At 53.7% G+C, this 17,860-nt stretch overlaps 1 protein-coding gene across 1 annotated transcript; it reads right to left on the bottom strand.

Annotated features, from left to right (window-relative positions):
* Window positions 1-3,138: 3,138 nt before the first annotated feature.
* Window positions 3,139-15,615, bottom strand: IGSF10 (immunoglobulin superfamily member 10). Its single transcript, XM_058844516.1, has 7 exons — window positions 15,490-15,615; window positions 15,082-15,326; window positions 13,905-14,034; window positions 12,888-13,278; window positions 8,487-12,386; window positions 6,109-6,973; window positions 3,139-5,457 (listed from the first exon to the last, which is right to left on the bottom strand). The coding sequence occupies exons 2-7, from the start codon at window positions 15,273-15,275 to the stop codon at window positions 3,552-3,554; spliced, it is 7,386 nt and encodes a 2,461-aa protein (XP_058700499.1). The 5' UTR covers window positions 15,276-15,326; window positions 15,490-15,615; the 3' UTR covers window positions 3,139-3,551.
* Between the last annotated feature and the right edge of the window lie 2,245 nt (window positions 15,616-17,860).

Here is a 17,860-nt window from a genome sequence, read left to right as displayed (position 1 = left end):
GAGGATAATTCAATAATTCAGTAGGAAAATGGGTGTTATTTATGTGTTAGTAAGGTGTAAATGTCAGTAACATTCCTTCTGCTGTGTGTTTTAAGAATCTGCACAGGCCAGCTGACACAGAGTGCCTCTCCCTGCTCCTGGCTGCTGTCCCCACGGGCCCCCAGCAGCCCCTGCCATCCTGTGATCCTGGGGACAGCCTGGGGACAGCCTGGGGCAGCTTGGTTTAAAATCTACATGTTAATAATAGAAATGTGGGATCAGAATGGTTTGGGTTGGAAGGGACCTTAAAGACCATCCAGGTCCAATGCCTGTCATGGCCAGGAGCACCTTTGACTAGAAAAGGTTGCTCATTAATGAAAATGAGGTTAATGGGTCTAATTTTTTCTAATTAAATATTCCTTTCTTTACAATATCCCCCTCATGTAATTTTTATTTTGAGTTGATTTTGGCACACCTTGTAGTCCACTTGTCCTGTGTGTTTGTGAAACCTAAAAATCCATTTAAAAATGCTGTTGGATCCTATTTCCCTACAAACACAGATGTGGGATCCATATTACACAAGCATGTGTGTGGCACTAAACAATCAATATTCCAGGTTTGCCAAAGTGGCTGTAGTCAAGAAAGCGTAAGACCAGCTTGGTAGAAGTCTGTCAAAGGGAATGTTACTGGCAGAGTGGAGGAGGTTCTAGTGACAGCCTTGAATCAGAAAATAGAGTCATGCTGAAATTGTGACTTCTGAGCTTAAAAGCATTAATCTTACATAACTTCCATCCATTTTGGAGTTTTTTTTAGTAGTTGTTATATCTTGAACAAACTGATGGGACAGTGTCACTACAATGGGCACCTGCCTGGTGCAGACTCCTCTGCCAGCACTGCACAGCAAAAGGTGCTGTGGGTTAGGTTTATATCCCAAAAAATACATTTACTGCTAATTAGTTATTACTAATACTAACCAGTGTGCTGGTTAGTGCCTTTGACTAACTTCAGCAGTTACTACAGCCTGGTAGCCAGGAGATTACACAACATGTTTTTAGTGAAGGATTTGGTTTCAGAAAGGGAAAAGATGCTGAAGTCTTGTAAAACACTGAAACTGCCTTCAGTAAGCACCAGGTTTTGCTGAGCAAAGCTCGGGCGGTTTCTGTAGCGCCCACGGAGTTATTAGGATCCAGGATTACTCCAGTTTTATTCAGCATGTCAGGTTTCCACAGAATCACCCAATTAAAAGCATTGGGAGCACATGCATTTTCACTGGGTCTAATGAGAAAATGAGATTTAGGAGGCAGGTCTGTGAAGCTGAGAGACCAGAGATGGATGGGAGATGCTGGGCTTGGGGTCCCCATCCCGCTGTGCTCAGTGCCACAGCAGAGCCTCCCCGAAGCCTTCTCCTCTGCAGGCTGGACAGCCCTGCTGGGAGACTGCAGGGAAGGAAGGGAGCAGATCTTCTGAGAGTCCTCAGGGTGCTCCCTGTGGCCTTGCTGTGCAGGACACCCTCCTGCCCTTGCTGCCCTCCCCACCTCCTGGCCCCTGTACCAGCTACAGCTGGGCACTGTGGGGTTTGTTCTGGCACTGTGGGGTTTGCTCTGGCACTGTGGGGTTTGTTCAGGCACTGTGGGGTTTGTTCAGGCACTGTGGGGTTTGTTCAGGCACTGTGGGGTTTGTTCAGGCACTGTGGGGTTTGTTCAGGCACTGTGGGGTTTGTTCAGGCACTGTGGGGTTTGTTCAGGCACTGTGGGGTTTGCTCTGGCACTGTGGGGTTTGCTCTGGCACTGTGGAGTTTGTTCAGGCACTGTGGGGTTTGTTCAGGCACTGTGGGGTTTGTTCAGGCACTGTGGAGTTTGTTCAGGCACTGTGGGGTTTGTTCAGGCACTGTGGGGTTTGTTCCTGCTGTGATTTGGGCACTGTGGGGTTTGCTCAGGCACTGTGGGGTTTGCTCTGGCACTGTGGGGTTTGTTGAGGCACTGTGGGGTTTGCTCTGGCACTGTGGGGTTTGTTCAGGCACTGTGGGGTTTGCTCAGGCACTGTGGGGTTTGTTCAGGCACTGTGGGGTTTGTTCAGGCACTGTGGGGTTTGCTCTGGCACTGTGGGGTTTGTTCAGGCACTGTGGGGTTTGTTCAGGCACTGTGGGGTTTGTTCCTGCTGTGATTTGGGCACTGTGGGGTTTGTTCAGGCACTCATAAATAAGTTTATATTGAAAGCCACCATGTGATGTTAATAAACCTCCTGGAAGCAGCAGTGGTTTCTCTGTTTCCTCCCTCTAAAGGGAGGGTCCCAGGGTGCTGGTGGTGACAGGGGCTGAGTCTCTGGGTCACTGGTGAAGCCTGGCAGCAGATGAGCCCCATGTCCCACCAGTGCCATCAGTGCCAGACCTCATCCCAGCCTTCACAGGTCAGGGGGGACGAGCCCCAGGTCGCTCCTGCAGTTCCTGGAGCCAGCAGCCCTTTGGATGGCAGTGCCCTGGTGCAGCTCCTGCCTCAGCTCAGCTGCCAGTGAGGCACTGCAGGAACTCCCCACCTGCTGCAAGGGACATCAGGACATCATCAGCTGAGTGCAAACCCACAGGCAAGCTGTCAGCCAAAATCACAAACAAATTGTTACTCCTGTACAAACAGATCGTAACTTGGCTTGTGTTCGGAGTTGAAAAAGCAGGATAAATGTATTACTATTTTATGTCATTTAGGAGTTAGTCTATACAATTCTTTTTCAATGCATTCATTTTGCAAGAGGAACTTCAGATGATGGAGCATTTAAAATACTCTGGCAATACTTTCTGTGCTAACTTAATTTGCTTCTTAAAACTACCTGGCTGCTCAACTGAGGAATCACAATTCTAAATTGAGATTCAAATTGGTGTGGTTTTTATTCTATTGAGAAATCTTTAAAAAAATGCTTTTGTGACAATAAGAAAGTGATGCCAACCTGGAGTGATTCTATACCCAGTCTGTATGCATTGGCTTAACAGTGCTGAGCAGAGCTTCCTCTCTTGCTCCAAACTGAGCTATTCTGTGTCATCCCACAGCTCTGCAGAAAAGACTGGCAACCACAGCTCTGCTAGTAAAAATACTTCACTACTTGTTACATCATTGAATATTTATTTTAAAACATACTAAATATCAAAACACATTAAGAAGGTAATCTGCATCCCAATAAACCTGCTCCTGTGTTCCCAGGAACTGTCCTTGCCCTCTCTGATCCGTGCTTGTGTCAGTCACACAAGGTGGGCAGTATTGAACTGATGCAAACCTGTGTCCGTACAGGAGCTCTCTAGGCACATTTCCAGAAAGTTTCCATGTTTGACAGTCAATGTTTGCTATTTCTTTGTGGAGCAGAAATGTCTTAATTTTGCTTTCGTTTAAATCCCCTGAACATGGAGAGAACCAAGGCTAGCAAGTGATGCCAGAGCTGATTTTCCCGTTGCTGTCTCTTTGCCGGGTCACTGCAGCCTGGGTGCTGTGGATGTGTCCAGGCTGTCCCAGGCTTGTGGCTGCCTTTGACTGAAGCCATCGCAAGGATGAGCCGGTGAGCGCTGTGCCCCGTTGCTGCTGCGCTCTGCCTCACAGGACGTGCAGGTGGGTGACGGCAGTGGCGGTGCCCAGGGGGTTCCTGGCCGTGCACCTGTAGGTGCCGGAATGGGAGGGCCGGGGGCTGTGCAGGAGCAGGGTCCCCGTGGGGTGCAGCAGCTCGCCCCCAGAGCCCCGGCCCTGCTGAGCTGTGGAGAGGATGGAATGGTCGGGTAACTCCCAGGAAACTTCTGGCTTTGGGATCCCCAGCACCACGCAGTGGAGCTGCACTGCTGCCCCCGGCACGGTGCGGATGGCCGGGGGGGGTCTGCCCACGATGCGGGGGGCGTGGGCTGCCAGCACCACCGGGACGGCGAGGGACGAGTCCCCGGCGTGGTTGTGGGCCCTGCACAGGTAAGTGCCCGCGTCGAGGGCCGAGGCTGCCCGCAGGATCAAGGTGCCGTTCTCCAGCAGCAGGAACCTCCCGCTGGCCTGTGGCTGCTCCAGCACACGGCCCCCCGGCAGCGTCCACGCTGTCCTGGGCCTGGGGCTCCCCTCGGCCGGGCAGTGCAGCCACAAGGGCTCCCCGCTGACAGCCCTCACCAGCCCTGCAGGGCGGCTGAGGATTTTGGGCTTCTGGGCAACCTCCAGGACCATCAGCTTCTCTATGTAGCCAACCTGGTTGCGGGCAGCGCAGCGGTAGCGCCCGGCGTGTCTCTCGGGATTGTGGATGGTCAGGGTCCCGTTGCTCCCCGTGAAAAACTGCGATGTCCTGATGCTGCTGGAAAACCTCGTGTCGTTGGGCAACATCCAGCTTACATCAGGGGGAGGGTTTCCATCCACAGAACAGTTCAGTGTGATAGTTTTCCCAGGTTTTACTATTATTTTTTCATTGAAAGGGTTTTTGAATATTGGTCTCCGTAGCATTTCTGTGACTTCCAGCTGCACCACCAGCACGGTCTCTCCCCCGTCGTTACGAGCCACACAGATAAAATCTGCTGTGTCTGAGAGCCGGATGTTCCGAATCTCAAGTGTCCCGTTTTTGTGCACCACAATCCTGCTCCCGTAATATGGGGCTGTTAGGAAAATATTATCAGGCATGATCCACATAATCTGAGGAGGAGGTGTCCCTTCTGCCCGGCAGTCGATGTGTTTCTTCGAGTGCCTCACTGCCGTCACCTTCATGATTGTTTTGTTCCCGTATAAACCATTTATGATGGGGGGTTTAGCAGCCACATCCAGCTTATACAGCTTGGTGTCATCCCCGCCAGGGTTCCGAGCCACACACACGTACTCCCCAGCATCCAGCAGGCTGGCAGGGCTGATGGAGAGCGAGCCATTGGAGTGCAGGGAGTGCCTGTCTGTGGACAAGGAGATCATCTCGCTGGAGGGCAGCAGCCAGAATATCTGTGCCCTGGGTTCCCCAGCAGCTTCACAGTCCAGCAGGGCTGTGTCTCCAGCTGTCACTGCGATGTGTGTCTTGTAATTGTGCTTTATTTGAGGGGCTGCCACAATGACCGTGACGTGGACCTTCATCTCATCCCTCCCCAGAGTGTTTTGGGCGTAGCACGTGTAATCTCCTCCCTCTGCCACTCCAGCTTTGTTGAGGTACAGAGTCCCATTGTCGAAGAGGACGTACCTGCGAGCCCTGTGCCCGCTGTCATCCGCCAGCATCGCGTTGTTCACCACCGTCCCGTCTGGCAGGCCCCAGGAGATCTCTGGTGCTGGCGACCCTGAGGCCTTGCAGTCCACTCTGAAATCCTTCCCATACGGCACCAGCTTCTTGAACTGCTGTTTGTGGTCAATCTTGGCTGGTTTCATTGTGATGCTGACTTTCATCAGTATCAGATCATCCCCAATTCTGTTTCTTGCAACGCACAGATAATCACCTGCATCCTTTTCTGTAACTGCCTCAACAGCCAAGGATCCATTGGGGTAAACATGGATCCGACTTCCCATTCTGTTGTGGAGAGAGAGAGGAAGAGAATTATGGACACAAGTGCTGGAGGTGAATATTGAGCACTGGAAGGGACTGAGCGTGTTAACAGCACGGTACAACACAGAAGCCCTTTCCAGGGGCACTGTGCCCACCCTGCCTGCCCACCCAGAGTGTCCTACCCTGGTGCCATTGCCGATTTTGTGAGTGGTGCTGACTCTGCTGGGAACACCCAGCGCTGGGGCTGTCTCCCCTAAGGTGGGGGTGAAGGGTTACCGTGGGAGGGGGTGTGGGAAGACCCCCAAAGGTAGAGGTGGCAGAGATGAAAGAAACCCCTCCCTCCTGAGCCCTGCTTCACCAATCTGTTACAAGTACATTCCCCTCCTCTCAAACGACAGCAGTCAGCCAGGGCATGATGACAGTAGTTACCTTAATTCAAGTATGACTTGTACCCGTTTTGAGACCTCACCCACTTCTGACAATTGGTGTGACCTGTTATTAGGTCTGTTATTAGATATAGATGCCGTTAAAACAGATGTTTCACCACTGTTAAATGCTTAAAAAATGGTTTAGTTCTTAAAAAATTGTTCTAGTGCTGTACTAGGCTCTTACGTGAGCACCGGAGGAGACAGTGTTTGAAGCTCCAATGAGATGGAGGGGAAAAAAGGCTCATACCTGTGCCACTGGTCCACAACAGCCTTGGAGGGCAACCTCCAGATTATCCTGGGCTTGGGCTCCCCAATTGCTGTACAGTTCAGAAGCAACCTCTCCCCAAAATTCAGCCGGGTCAGTTGTTGCGAGGCGATGGCAATTTTCGGCAGGGTGTCTCTGCGCTGCACCACGAGGCTGACCACCCTCCTGTCCGAGCCCGTGGAGCTGGTGGCTATGCACTCGTAGGTGCCGCTGTCGGAGGGGGCCGTGCTGCCCAGGCGGAGGGTGCCATTGGGGAACAGGAACAGCCCGGGGTGCCCCAGCTGCCCCGGCTTCAGCACCGAGCCCTCGGGGAGCACCCAGTGCACGGCGGGCTGCGGCTTCCCCTGCACCGTGCAAGGCAGCTCCAGGCTTTCCCCCGCCGCTCCGGCCACGCTTTGTCTCTTCTCCTCCAGGATGGCGGGAGGGGCTGCCACGACCTGCAGCCTCAGCCGGAGCGTGTCGGAGCCCGCGGGGTTCTCGGCGAGGCACGAGTAGAGCCCGCGGTCGTGCAGGGTGACCGGCCGGATGAGCAGGGCTCCGTCCGGCTCCACCCGAGCCCGGCCGGCGGCCGCGGAGGAGCGCGACAGGCGGGTCCCGTTCGGCAGGAGCCAGGAGACGCTGGGAGCGGGGCTGCCCCGGGCCGGGCACGGCAGCACGGCCGAGCTCCCGGAGTGCGCGGTCAGCAGCCGCTGGCGGCCGGCGATGCGGGCCGGGGAGCCCAGCACGGCCAGCGTGGCGAGCAGCCGGGCGCTGCCCTGGGCATTGGACGCCGTGCACAGGTAGCGGCCGGAGTGCTGCGGGCCCGCACGGGCGATGGACAGAGCCCCGCTGGGCAGCACGGCTCCTCCTGCGGAACAGCACAGACCGTCAGAGTGTGAAACAGCCCGGCACAGCATGAAACAGCCTGACACAGACCGTCAGAGCATGAAACAGCCCGGCACAGCATGAAACAGCCCGGCACAGAATGAAACAGACTGACACAGACCAGCACAGCATAAAACAGCCTGACACAGACCGTCAGAGTATGAAACAGCCCGGCACAGACCATCACAGTGTGACACAGCCTGACACAGCCTGACACAGACCATCACAGCCTGACAGCCTGACACAGCCTGACACAGCCTGACACAGACCATCACAGCATGAAACAGCCTGACACAGACCGTCAGAGTGTGAAACAGCCTGACACAGACCAGCACAGCATGAAACAGCCCGGCACAGCATGAAACAGCCTGACACAGACCGACACAGACCGTCAGAGTGTGAAACAGCCCGGCACAGCATGAAACAGCCTGACACAGACCAGCACAGCATGAAACAGCCTGACACAGCCTGACACAGACCAGCACAGCATGAAACAGCCCGGCACAGCATGAAACAGCCTGACACAGAATGAAACAGACTGACACAGACCAGCACAGCATGAAACAGCCTGACACAGCATGAAACAGCCTGACACAGACCATCACAGCCTGACACAGCCTGACACAGCCTGACACATCCCAGCACATCCCAGCACAGCCCATCACAGCCCAGCACAGCCCATCACAGCCCAGCACAGCCCATCACAGCCTGGCCCAGCCCATCACAGCCCAGCACAGCCCAGCACAGCCCAGCACAGCCCAGCACAGCCCATCACAGCCCAGCACAGCCCAGCACAGCCCAGCACATCCCAGCACATCCCAGCACAGCCCAGCACAGCCCAGCACAGCCCAGCACAGCCCAGCACAGCCCATCACAGCCCAGCACAGCCCATCACAGCCTGGCCCAGCCCATCACAGCCCATCACAGCCCAGCACAGCCCAGCACAGCCCATCACAGCCCATCACAGCCCATCACAGCCTGGCCCAGCCCGCTCCTGCCCCCTGTGCAACCACGGCCACCCCCACACACCGGCAACGAACCACAGACCTTTGCCTATAGAACGGCAAAGCTTTAAAGTAAGAATGAAGCTGAATCTCCATCAGAGACAAAGTCTGGATACAGCAGATGGGGCTTTGCAATCCAAACCTGGCACAGCTAAAACTTGATTTGAGTGATTTTTTACTATGTTTTTCTTTTCACTTGTCTCACTGTTCTGGAATAGCTGGTAATGTACAAAAAACACTGAATTCTTCCCACAATAAGCAAGGAATTATAATTAAACATATATTTGATTTTTTTAATCGTTTCACTAAAGAGCTGCTCCAGAATCAGCACTAAGATGCTGCAGCACGTCTCTGTCACTGTTTCCAAGTTTACCTTTCACTAATATTTCACACTACTCTGAAATGAAACAATGCTCGAGCTTGGCACACAGAAGAGGTGCCAAATTACAGGACTAATGGCAGGTAAATTCTAGAGAGGTTTATCAAGCTCACCTGGTGGTATCTTGGTCCATTGTATTGTTGGAGGGGGGTTCCCAGTAGCTTCACAAGGAATAGAAACATCAGAATTCGCCAGCACAGTGAAAGAAGCAAAATTCCCTCCGACTATTCTGGGCTTGGAAAAATGGTTTCTGCTTGCAGAACCTAAGGTGATGGGATTGGGGATGGTGGTGGTGTCTCGATCTCGCCTTTCAGACCAGGCACTGACAGAGCTGTCCTTGTCCCTTGCCCACGGGGTTTGTGGTGAGTGCAGTGTGTTCCCTGTGCCCTTGGGCGGTGTCCTGGGCTGGAGGTGGCCGTGTCCCCGGGGGTGCGGGGCGGCTCCGGGGGTGGCTGCGGGCAGGGCTGCGGGCAGGGCTGGCAGAGGGGAGGGATGCTGGCTGCTGGGGACAGTGACAGCAGCAGGAGCACTCGGCACAGCTCTGGCTGGGAGTGTGGGCTGTGCTGCCTGCTGTTCCCGGACTGCTCCCTCCCCCGTTTCCAGGTAGGCTTTTTCTCCTGCCGTGGCAGCGGCTCCGATGTGCTGAGCAGGTGCTGGCCCTGGTGTGGCACTGGCTGCAGCAGCTCGGGCTCTCGGGGCACCAGGGGCCTCATCCAGCCGTGCTGAGGTTTGGAGCCCCATGGTGGGGGTCTGGGCAGGACTGGCAGCTGGTGGCGTGGCCAGCTGCGTGTTCCTCTGTGTGCCCGGTGTGGCTGGCAGGAACACGGTGAGGCTCTGAGCAGTCACGCTGCCCGGCAGGGATGCTGCTGGTGGTGTTGGCCGGGGGCTCCTCCGGGTGCTCGGGGTTGCTGGTGTTTGTGTGGCTGCCGTGGGGCTGTGCTGAGGTGTCTCGGGGCTCTCGGGGATCCCTGGGGCTGTTGTTCTGGTCATGGAGACTGCACTGATGCTCCCAGGGAGAGCTGTTGCAGGTGCCACCGTGGGGGTGGCAGTGCTCGCTGCAGGGGTGGCTGCACTGCTGAGGGCTGCAGCCACATGCTGTGGGACAGGTGTTTTAGGAGGCCTCTTTCTCCTCTGACCTCTCCTTCCTCCCACTCGGAGTGTTTTATTTTTGGTGACTCTGGTGTCGGTTTGAGGAGTAATAACAAGTGTAACTGCTGGCTTCAAACCTGTTACAGCCAATGCACTGGTGGCAGTAGTGGCAGTGTCCTTTGCAGTGACAGATGTGACTGTGGTAGCAGCTTTTTGCCTTGCCCTGTGTTTCTTCTCCTCTTCCCCGAGGAATGCTGTGTTTTGATGGGTGCCCACCGGGTGCTCCAATGGCATATTCAGGGCAGAGGGAGAAGACTGGGGTGCTTCTGGCCTAAATGGATTGATGGAACTGCTTAAGTGATTTAAGGTTGGTGTATTTGATACATAGCTCATATTCAGCTGAACATCTGTAGCCATAGCTACAGATTCTGTTCCTCTGGCAGACCCTGGCCTCCCAAAATCGTATTGGTGCTCCTTCGTACTTGGGATGCGTCCTGGTCTAACAATTCGTCTCCGACCAGAAATTTTCTTTCGTCTTCCATAGTGCTGCTGGAGCTGGGGTGGATGAGTTGGAACATCCTGGATAACCCAAATTTGCTGATGAGTAGTAAAAGTGGAGACAAGTGGTGGATTAGGAGTTCCTCCTTTCTGAGTACTATGAAAATAAATGGGGCCAAATTCAGAGCTTTGTTCATTGACTGTGGCCACAGGGACCTGGTGCTCTGTTTTGGTGGAAACATTATCAATAGACTCAGTGAAAATATGTACCTTGTCTGCTGTGTTTTGAGGAGTTACAGCCTTGCTGGTGCCTGTAGCTTCTGTTGTGGGTGTCATGGACGCAGACTTTAGATGCTGGTTATTGCCTTCCCCAGAATATATTGACTTTTGCCCAGCAGGGAAGAGTGTGGATGTTCCACTTGGTACGGTTGGTTGTTTTACACCATTTGCTGATATTTGACTCAAATCAGATCTTTCCCATGAGTCTGTAGGTTCTGGAGGTGTTTGTGGCCTTTTGCTGGCAGGTGCCACAGGGTGTGGAAGGGGTGAGGGGAGGGCAGTTGATGGCTCTGTGAGCAGGAGGGAGCTGTTCCAGGCACGAGTGGGATTCGCGGTCTCCTCGGGCCCTGCAGTGATCGTGAGTTCTGTTGCTCTCCCCAGAGCAAATCCCGGGGATCTCTCTCTTGCTGGTATCATGAATTCTTCTTCTGGAGATATGAGATCACCAGAGGTCTCCTCCTCATCCTCAGGTACCTCTGAGAGCTTACGGGATTGAGTGGGTGGTTCTGTTGCAACTTCTCCTCGTTTGTGTGCCACTGTCAAGTTCCTCCTTGTTTTCTCCAGCAAGGCTGCCCAGCGCTGTGGATCAGCTCTCCTGCCTGAGGAAACAAACTGTCTCCTGTGTCCCCTGAACCTCCTGCCTGCTCTGTCCCCGTGGGGCCAGTGAGGCCTTTTCCCGTGGCTGTTCCTCTGACGTGTGCTCCGTGTGCCCTGGCTGCTGGCCGCTGCTGCAGCGGATTCCCCAGGAGCTGTCAGGGTGGCTGGAGTGGCTGAGGGATGTCTCTGTGCTGCAGCAGAGTGCAGCAGCTCATTGCCAGAGCCCTCTTCCCACCCTTCCACAGCTCCATGCGTTTTCCTCAGAGCAGTTTCACCCTGTCTCGTTAGCACTTGGAAAACCAAAAGATCAGCACCGTAGCGGTTGGCCGCAATGCATCGGAAGTAGCCCGCGTCTCGCTCTGTCACCCCTTGTATCCTCAAGGTGCCGTTGGCAAAGATCAGCTTGTTTCCTACAGCCTGACCAAGAACTGTGTGCTGAGGTGACACCCAGGTGACGGCAGCGTCCGGAGCAGCCGTGGCTGTGCAGGGAAGGTGCAGGGTGCTGCCGAGAGCAGCCGACAGCTGGGCTCCGTTTACCCCCTCGCGTTCCACGTGGGGATCCAGCACCGTAATTCGGAAGGAGAGCGCGTCGGCGTCGGCGTGGTTGGTGCTGATGCAGTGGTAGAGCCCCGTGTCAAACACGTCAGCTGCCCGCAGCGCCAGGGCCCCGCTTTCCAGGACTATGATCCTCCCATCCTCGCTGATGTGAGGAGCTCGCACTCTGCTGCCATCAGCCAATATCCACTCCACGGCAGGAGCTGGCTCCCCGGCTGCCTGGCACCCCAGCTCCACGGTGCCCCCGACCAGCACGGTGTGCTCTCTTTGGGTGCTGTTGTCCCTGATGATGATGGCCCAGTTTTGTCTCACCTGGCTCTGGTGATCGCTGGCCAGAGTGACCAGGGCGTGGGTGGAGAGGCGGAGGTGCAGCGTGCTGAGCGTGCTGGCTGTCCTGTCCAGCTGCAGGGACACTGCCCTCTGCATCAGCCAGGCTGGCTCAGCTCGCAGCTCTGCCTCGATATTGGTGAAAAGCTCATCTTTCTCACTGTGCATCTGCTTGTATTTGTAGCTAATAAAAGGCACATCAGTTGTCTGCACAGTTTGCTCCAGTTTCAAGGGAGAATTGCTGTACAGTGCCAGGATGCTCCACAGCTGCTGGATGTGTCCATAATCGACACCACACACCAGCAATGCTGAGAACGAGGTTTTGAGCACGGTGCTGTGGCCATTTTTGTCAAGTGAGATGGGAGACATTTTTGTAGGTTTCTGGACATTGCAAACCAAGTTGCCTTGATTTCCTGCTTGGTCAGTCATATTCAAAACCACGGATCCTATGGGAGCTATCAAGTCCTTGGGAGACACGAAACTGAAATCCCCATCGTCTGGCATCGTGAGGTTTCTGGATTTCAGCGAGTCGTGGATGACTGGCTTACTGCAGGTGAAGGATGCAGAAGGAAGATCCACTAAACCTTTCCCATTTTGATTTTTGGGACTAGCACAGACTGGGCATTGCTGGACACTGGAACTCCTCTCTTTTCTGCACTTTATAACATCTGAAGGGAAGAAAGCTTCAGTAAGCTTCTGTGCTACAAGCACAGAAATATTAAAAATTACACACAGCTACTAACAAGTGTTCTTTTGAATAAAATAAAACCAAAGCTTGAAGTGACATGTAAATGGCAGCAGCAGAGAAAGTCCTAGAGTCCCTTGAGTTCCTTAGTTTCTTTTTAAAGAATCAAGTGCAATGTGGCCTTGCTCTTGCCAATTCCAGAAAAGTCAGCTTGTTCCCTGTGGATTCTCCTGGTGCACAGAAGCTTTGGACTGGCCAAGGAAAATTCTCCATCAAGGAAAGCTGCTCTTGGGAATGCATTAAGGCCACTAGATTCATTTAATCTGGGAAACAGACTGGTATTAATCTCTTTCTCCTGATTACACACACCTACAAAAATCCTATCTTCTGGTCTTTTCTGTGAGAATGAATAGATGAATAAAGGACAATTACCTGTATCAGGAAGAGTAAGATGCTACAATGGGATTAAGGAGCATAAACTCACCTGGTCTCTCCTGTGCCCACTCTGCGAATCCCTGCAGGCTGCAATCACAGGACCAGGGGTTTCCGTGGAGGTAAATGCTCTCGAGCTCTGACATGTAGGAAAACATTTCTTGTGGAAGTGAAGCCAGCATATTGTCAGACAGAGAGATGTGCTTCAGGAAGGATATTCTGAATATTTGACTGTAGTGCAAGGTGACAAAAGTGTCTGGATGCAGCTGCTGAAGTAAATTTCCATCCAGGTGCACCAACCTCAAGGAAGTGAGTCCATAGAAAACATTGGGATTCACAAATTCAATTTGATTGTGGTCCATATGCAGCCGTACCAAGCTGTTCAGGCCATAAAATACATCCTGCTGGAGCACTCTGACCTTGTTGTAACTCATTTTTAAGACCTGTTCATGAAAAAGTAACAAATGCATAATATTAAGCCATGTTGAAGTTATAGGACTCCTAATAAATGTTGCTGAAGGTTGCTGTGTGCAGTGAAAGTTCTTCACCAGACCAGGAATGCCAGGAACTGGAGTTTCTTTAAAGAACTGAGGGGTTTATATGCAGGGTGTTATATTTCTGCACAGTTTGGCTTTTTTTTCATGAAGGCTAGAAAAGGACAGGATTGCACTGAAGGGAAAGGGAAATCTCAATGGAAAACAATCCTCAAAAAGCCCCAAACTGACTAACAAATGAACAGTGATAGGTTTCCTTTTTCAGACACAGTAGTAGGAGCTTTGCAATCTTTCTCCTCTGTAGAAAGAGAGTTTTGACTGCAGCTGCCTGCTAAGATACAGCTGAGAGGTATTTACCAAAGTGTTTGTCATGCTCTTGACCTGTACCTGAGTGCCTACCTGGGAAGGGAAGACATTTCCCGTTAGGATACTGGATTCTGAAGGCTGTTGACTTTCGTGTGAATAAGGTAAGAAACAGGAAATGGAAATGTTGCAGAAGGCTGCTCTGTGGCTGCTTCCCAGTGCCACTGAAAGGTGTCATAACAAAAAGCTACACTGGGTCATTTAGTTCTTACCTGTAGTGAACGTAAATCACTGAACACCTTCTCAGGGACCGTGCTGATCTCATTGCTGTGCAGCATCAGTAACTCCAGTTTCTCCAGGCCAGCAAAGCCCATGGGGCTGAGTTTCCTCAGGCTGTTGTAGCTGTATGGGATGGGTTTAGTCAGCCCCAGCTCACACCTTTCAAACCCAACCAACCCAAATCAAAAGAACCATTCTTTGGAAACGGCTAAAGGTCAGCAGCTCTTCCCCTTGCCATGAGGTCATTCCTTCATGTGAGCACAAAAGGTGGCCACTTTTCCAGGACAGTGTTCTGATGGCAAATTCCCAATGGATGGGGTGAGTGACAGCAAGCATGAAACACATCTGTCTGTGGTCACTTTGCTACCACTTCAGTGAAAATCCCTTATATATTCTCTGCAGACACATCAGGATGGTTCAAAGGTTATGTGTATCAAAGGGGATACACAGGTCAGACAAATATTGCTGATGGGTCTCATAATCTGATTAAAGAGAAAGGACACTTGGTGGAAACTGCATGAAGGGGCCAGACAAGCCTGGGTATGATCTATTCCTTGCTGCTTTAATCACACAGAGAACAGAACCACCATGGGAGCTGACATGGCCAGACAAGTGAAATTTTCCTTGAGCTCAGCAGGTGAAAGCATAGACCCTAACGCTGAGGGACATTCTAAGTGACAGAATCATAGAAGGGACCCAGAAGGATCGTGGAGTCCAGCCCTTACGTGAATGGCTCATGCAGGGATCTAACCCCCGACCTTGGTGTTACACCACAGCAACGGCTCTGCAGATTTTAATACATGTGCTCCTTTTCCAGTCCACTTTCCGAGCTCTGAACTATCCTTTCCCAGAGAGAAATCTATTTCAGACTTCTTCCAAGTTCCATGCTACAGACACAACACGTTCAGGTACTATAAAGGAAAGCTCAAAACTTTCTGAAGTTCTCATGTGCCCTGTCCTAGATCCCCAAAATTTCTGCTTAGTGAGGGTGGTCTCGGGCTGCGCTGGCTGTGGCTGCAGCCGCTGCTGAGCACTGCAGAACATTAAACTCTACAGACGTACCTATTGCTTTGGTTCATTTTTAGCCCTAAATCTGGAAGGTGAATTCCTGCAGTGCAAACTGCTGGAAGACAAAGCTGTGTGGGTGCTGAAAGCCCGAGCCGCACGTACCCCAGGTTGATGCGCCGCACGTCGGGCGGGATGCGCGGGGGCACGGCGCTCAGGTAGCGGAAGGTGCAGTGGAGCTCGGCCGAGCCGTGGCAGGCGCAGGGCCGGGGACAGGCGCCGATGACCGGGAGGGTGGCCAGGCAGGCGGCCAGGAGGGTCCCCAGCCATCGGGGCCGCTCCCGGCGCGGGGTCCCCATCCTGCGCGGATCCTACGCTGCCATCCCGGGAACGGCGGGGCCGGGCGGTTCCTGCAGGGGAAGCAGAACACGAGCACTTACAGCGCCAGCCGAGCTGAGCCGCTCGGCTTCGAGCCATCGGCAAAAAAGAATTCTTAACTTGAAAGAAAAACCCGCCCACGAACCAGCCCCCAAACTCTCGGGTTTCCCCTCAGCCACGGATCCGTGTCATGACCTAAAGCGCTGTCATTTGACAGCTGCCACTCCGTGCCCGTGTCCGGCGCGCTGTGCCGGGAGCTGCCGCTCTCAGGAAAGCTGGAATGGCTCAGAAGAGCCGGGGAGCTGCAGCCGGTGCCCGCCGTGTATCCCAGCTGCGGAGCCGGCCCTGATGTGCGGAGCGTTCCCGACTCCGCCGGCGGCTCATCCCCCGGAGGCGTCTCCACACGTCAGCTCCTTCCCCGCCAGGAACTATTCCAAGCAAAATAAACTCATTTCGCATCCCTCGCACAACCCCTCGGCCCCTCCGCGGGACCGGGACCGCTCCCACCTGCGCTTTCCGCCTCCGGGGCCGGGCAGGGACAAACCGCACCGACCCCTCCCGGGGGACGCTGCCCACAGCCCCGGCTCCCCGCAGCCCCATGGGCTCCCCCCAGCCCCGGCTCCCCTCAGCCCCGGCTCCCCGCAGCCCCATGGGCTCCCCGCAGCCCCGGCTCCCCGCAGCCCCATGGGCTCCCCACAGCCCCGGCTCCCCGCAGCCCCATGGGCTCCCCCCAGCCCCAGGGGCTCCCCGCAGCCCGATGGGCTCCCCGCAGCCCCATGGGCTCCCCGCAGCCCCATGGGCTCCCCGCAGCCCCGGCTCCCCGCAGCCCCGGCTCCCCGCAGCCCCGGCTCCCCGCAGCCCCATGGGCTCCCCGCAGCCCCATGGGCTCCGCTCGCTGCCAGGCGGGGAGGGGAGAAACGCCCGCATCTCCCGGGGATGCTGCGGCACCGGCACCGCAAGGAACCCGCTCGGGACCCGCATCCCCGAACCTGCATCCCCCGACCCGCACGGAGCCTGCACAGAATCCGCATCCCCGAGCCCGCACAGAACCCGCATCTCCCGAACCCGCACAGAACCCGCATCCAATAACCCCACGAAACCTGCATCCCCGAACCCGCACCCCCGAACTCGCATCCCCGAACCCGCACAGAACCCGCATCCCCGAACCCGCATCCCCGGCCCGCCGGCCCCGCTGCCCTCGCCACAAGGACTGTTCGCTGTCCGGGGCAGTTCGTGCATGAGCCCTCCCAGAAGCGGCCGGTTCAGCTCGGTTTTGGAGGACAAGTTTCCTCTCGTTGTAGACGGCGTCTGTCACTGCTTCAGGTCCTCCTTTTCGGCTCAGAGTGTCTGTAACAGCCACAAACCCGACTGACAGCACCTTTCTGCTCACACTGGGCCATTCTAGGGCAAACCTCCTTCCACGAGTCCCACTGGACGTGTAAAGGCAAGACAAAACTTTAAAGATAAGAAAAAGCCTCAAATATATTTTTAATGGTTCTGAAATTGTTCAGACAAGTTCAAAATCAAATGTGAGCTGTGGGAGTTCAGGAGGGTTGGCAGGGATGGGGTGATCTGTGTGAGCCAGAGCTGGAATTCGCTGGCTGGTGTTTGTTATCTGTTCAGGGGCTGCCTCAGTGAAACGCAGATGTTCTCACCTCGATTCAGCTCGGGAGCTGGGGCTGAGAAACACCGAGCCACTGCTGTGACTGCACTCTGGGTCTCAGAAAAAACAACAATGCCTCAACTGAGTCCTGCACTAAATCCTCAGGTGGCATTTTTAGGTGCTACCCTGAGAACAGGGAAAATCTTGACAGTTGATGCTGAATTCTGTTCCCCAGAGTGCTAGAGAGGGTGAGAAGGCTGTTGCTAGCTGCATTTTCTCCATCTCAATTACTGTCTGAAAAGCAAAGCATCAATTGCTTTCTTTCAGTTCACCGAATTTTTTTCTTCTGGGTGACTGAGGTCACATTCCAATGCTGTGTTCTGTGAGTTTAAATATGAGGTAAAAGACATTTTAAAATTATTTGGATCAGCCCCCATAATTTGTAAACACAGTAGACAAGGAACTGAAGTCACTTCTAAGAATGTTTCCCAAAATCACATATCTGAAAATCTGCATTAAAATAAAAACAAATATTTTAAATCTGCATGGACCTTGTCAAGGTCCCTGTTAAGAACAGGGTTTTCATCTCAGGATATGCTGTCTCTTGTCATTAAGCTGCAGCTCTCACTTCTGAGAGGCAGAGCATTAAATTACAAGAGATACAAAGTTCTGCCTCCGGAAGGTGGCTGAGGAACATGTGGAATATTTTATTGTAATGTGGCTGGGATTTCCCAGGGTGGCCTTACAGAGAACAACAATGGTTGTACAAACCCGTGCTGAGCTCTCTGCTTTGCTGGCAGTTCTGGCCCGTGTCTGACTTTAAGACATTGGTTTAGCTGGAATTCATTACTAGGGAGAATGAAGGGAGCTTTTTGTTAAGTGAAACTATATTTTGGCAAGAAAGTGTGACTGAGTGTGAGCTCAGGAGCGCTGGGAAGAGGAAAGCAGAGTGAAGGAAGTGCT

Source organism: Poecile atricapillus, chromosome 8 (assembly GCF_030490865.1).
Source record: "Poecile atricapillus isolate bPoeAtr1 chromosome 8, bPoeAtr1.hap1, whole genome shotgun sequence".
NCBI classification, from domain to species: Eukaryota; Metazoa; Chordata; class Aves; order Passeriformes; family Paridae; genus Poecile; species Poecile atricapillus.
This window is presented reverse-complemented; position numbering and strand designations above follow the sequence as displayed.

What these genes read in the sequence shown, in the direction of transcription:
- IGSF10 (XM_058844516.1), bottom strand. Translation starts at nt 15,275, where the DNA reads ATGGGGACCCCGCGCCGGGAGCGGCCCCGATGGCTGGGGACCCTCCTG. An exon ending in GTGATTTACGTTCACTACAG is followed by an intron (nt 13,279 to 13,904) that starts GTAAGAACTAAA and finishes TTTCATGAACAG; the next exon opens with GTCTTAAAAATGAGTTACAA. An exon ending in ATGGACCAAGATACCACCAG is followed by an intron (nt 6,974 to 8,486) that starts GTGAGCTTGATA and finishes GCTGTTCCGCAG; the next exon opens with GAGGAGCCGTGCTGCCCAGC.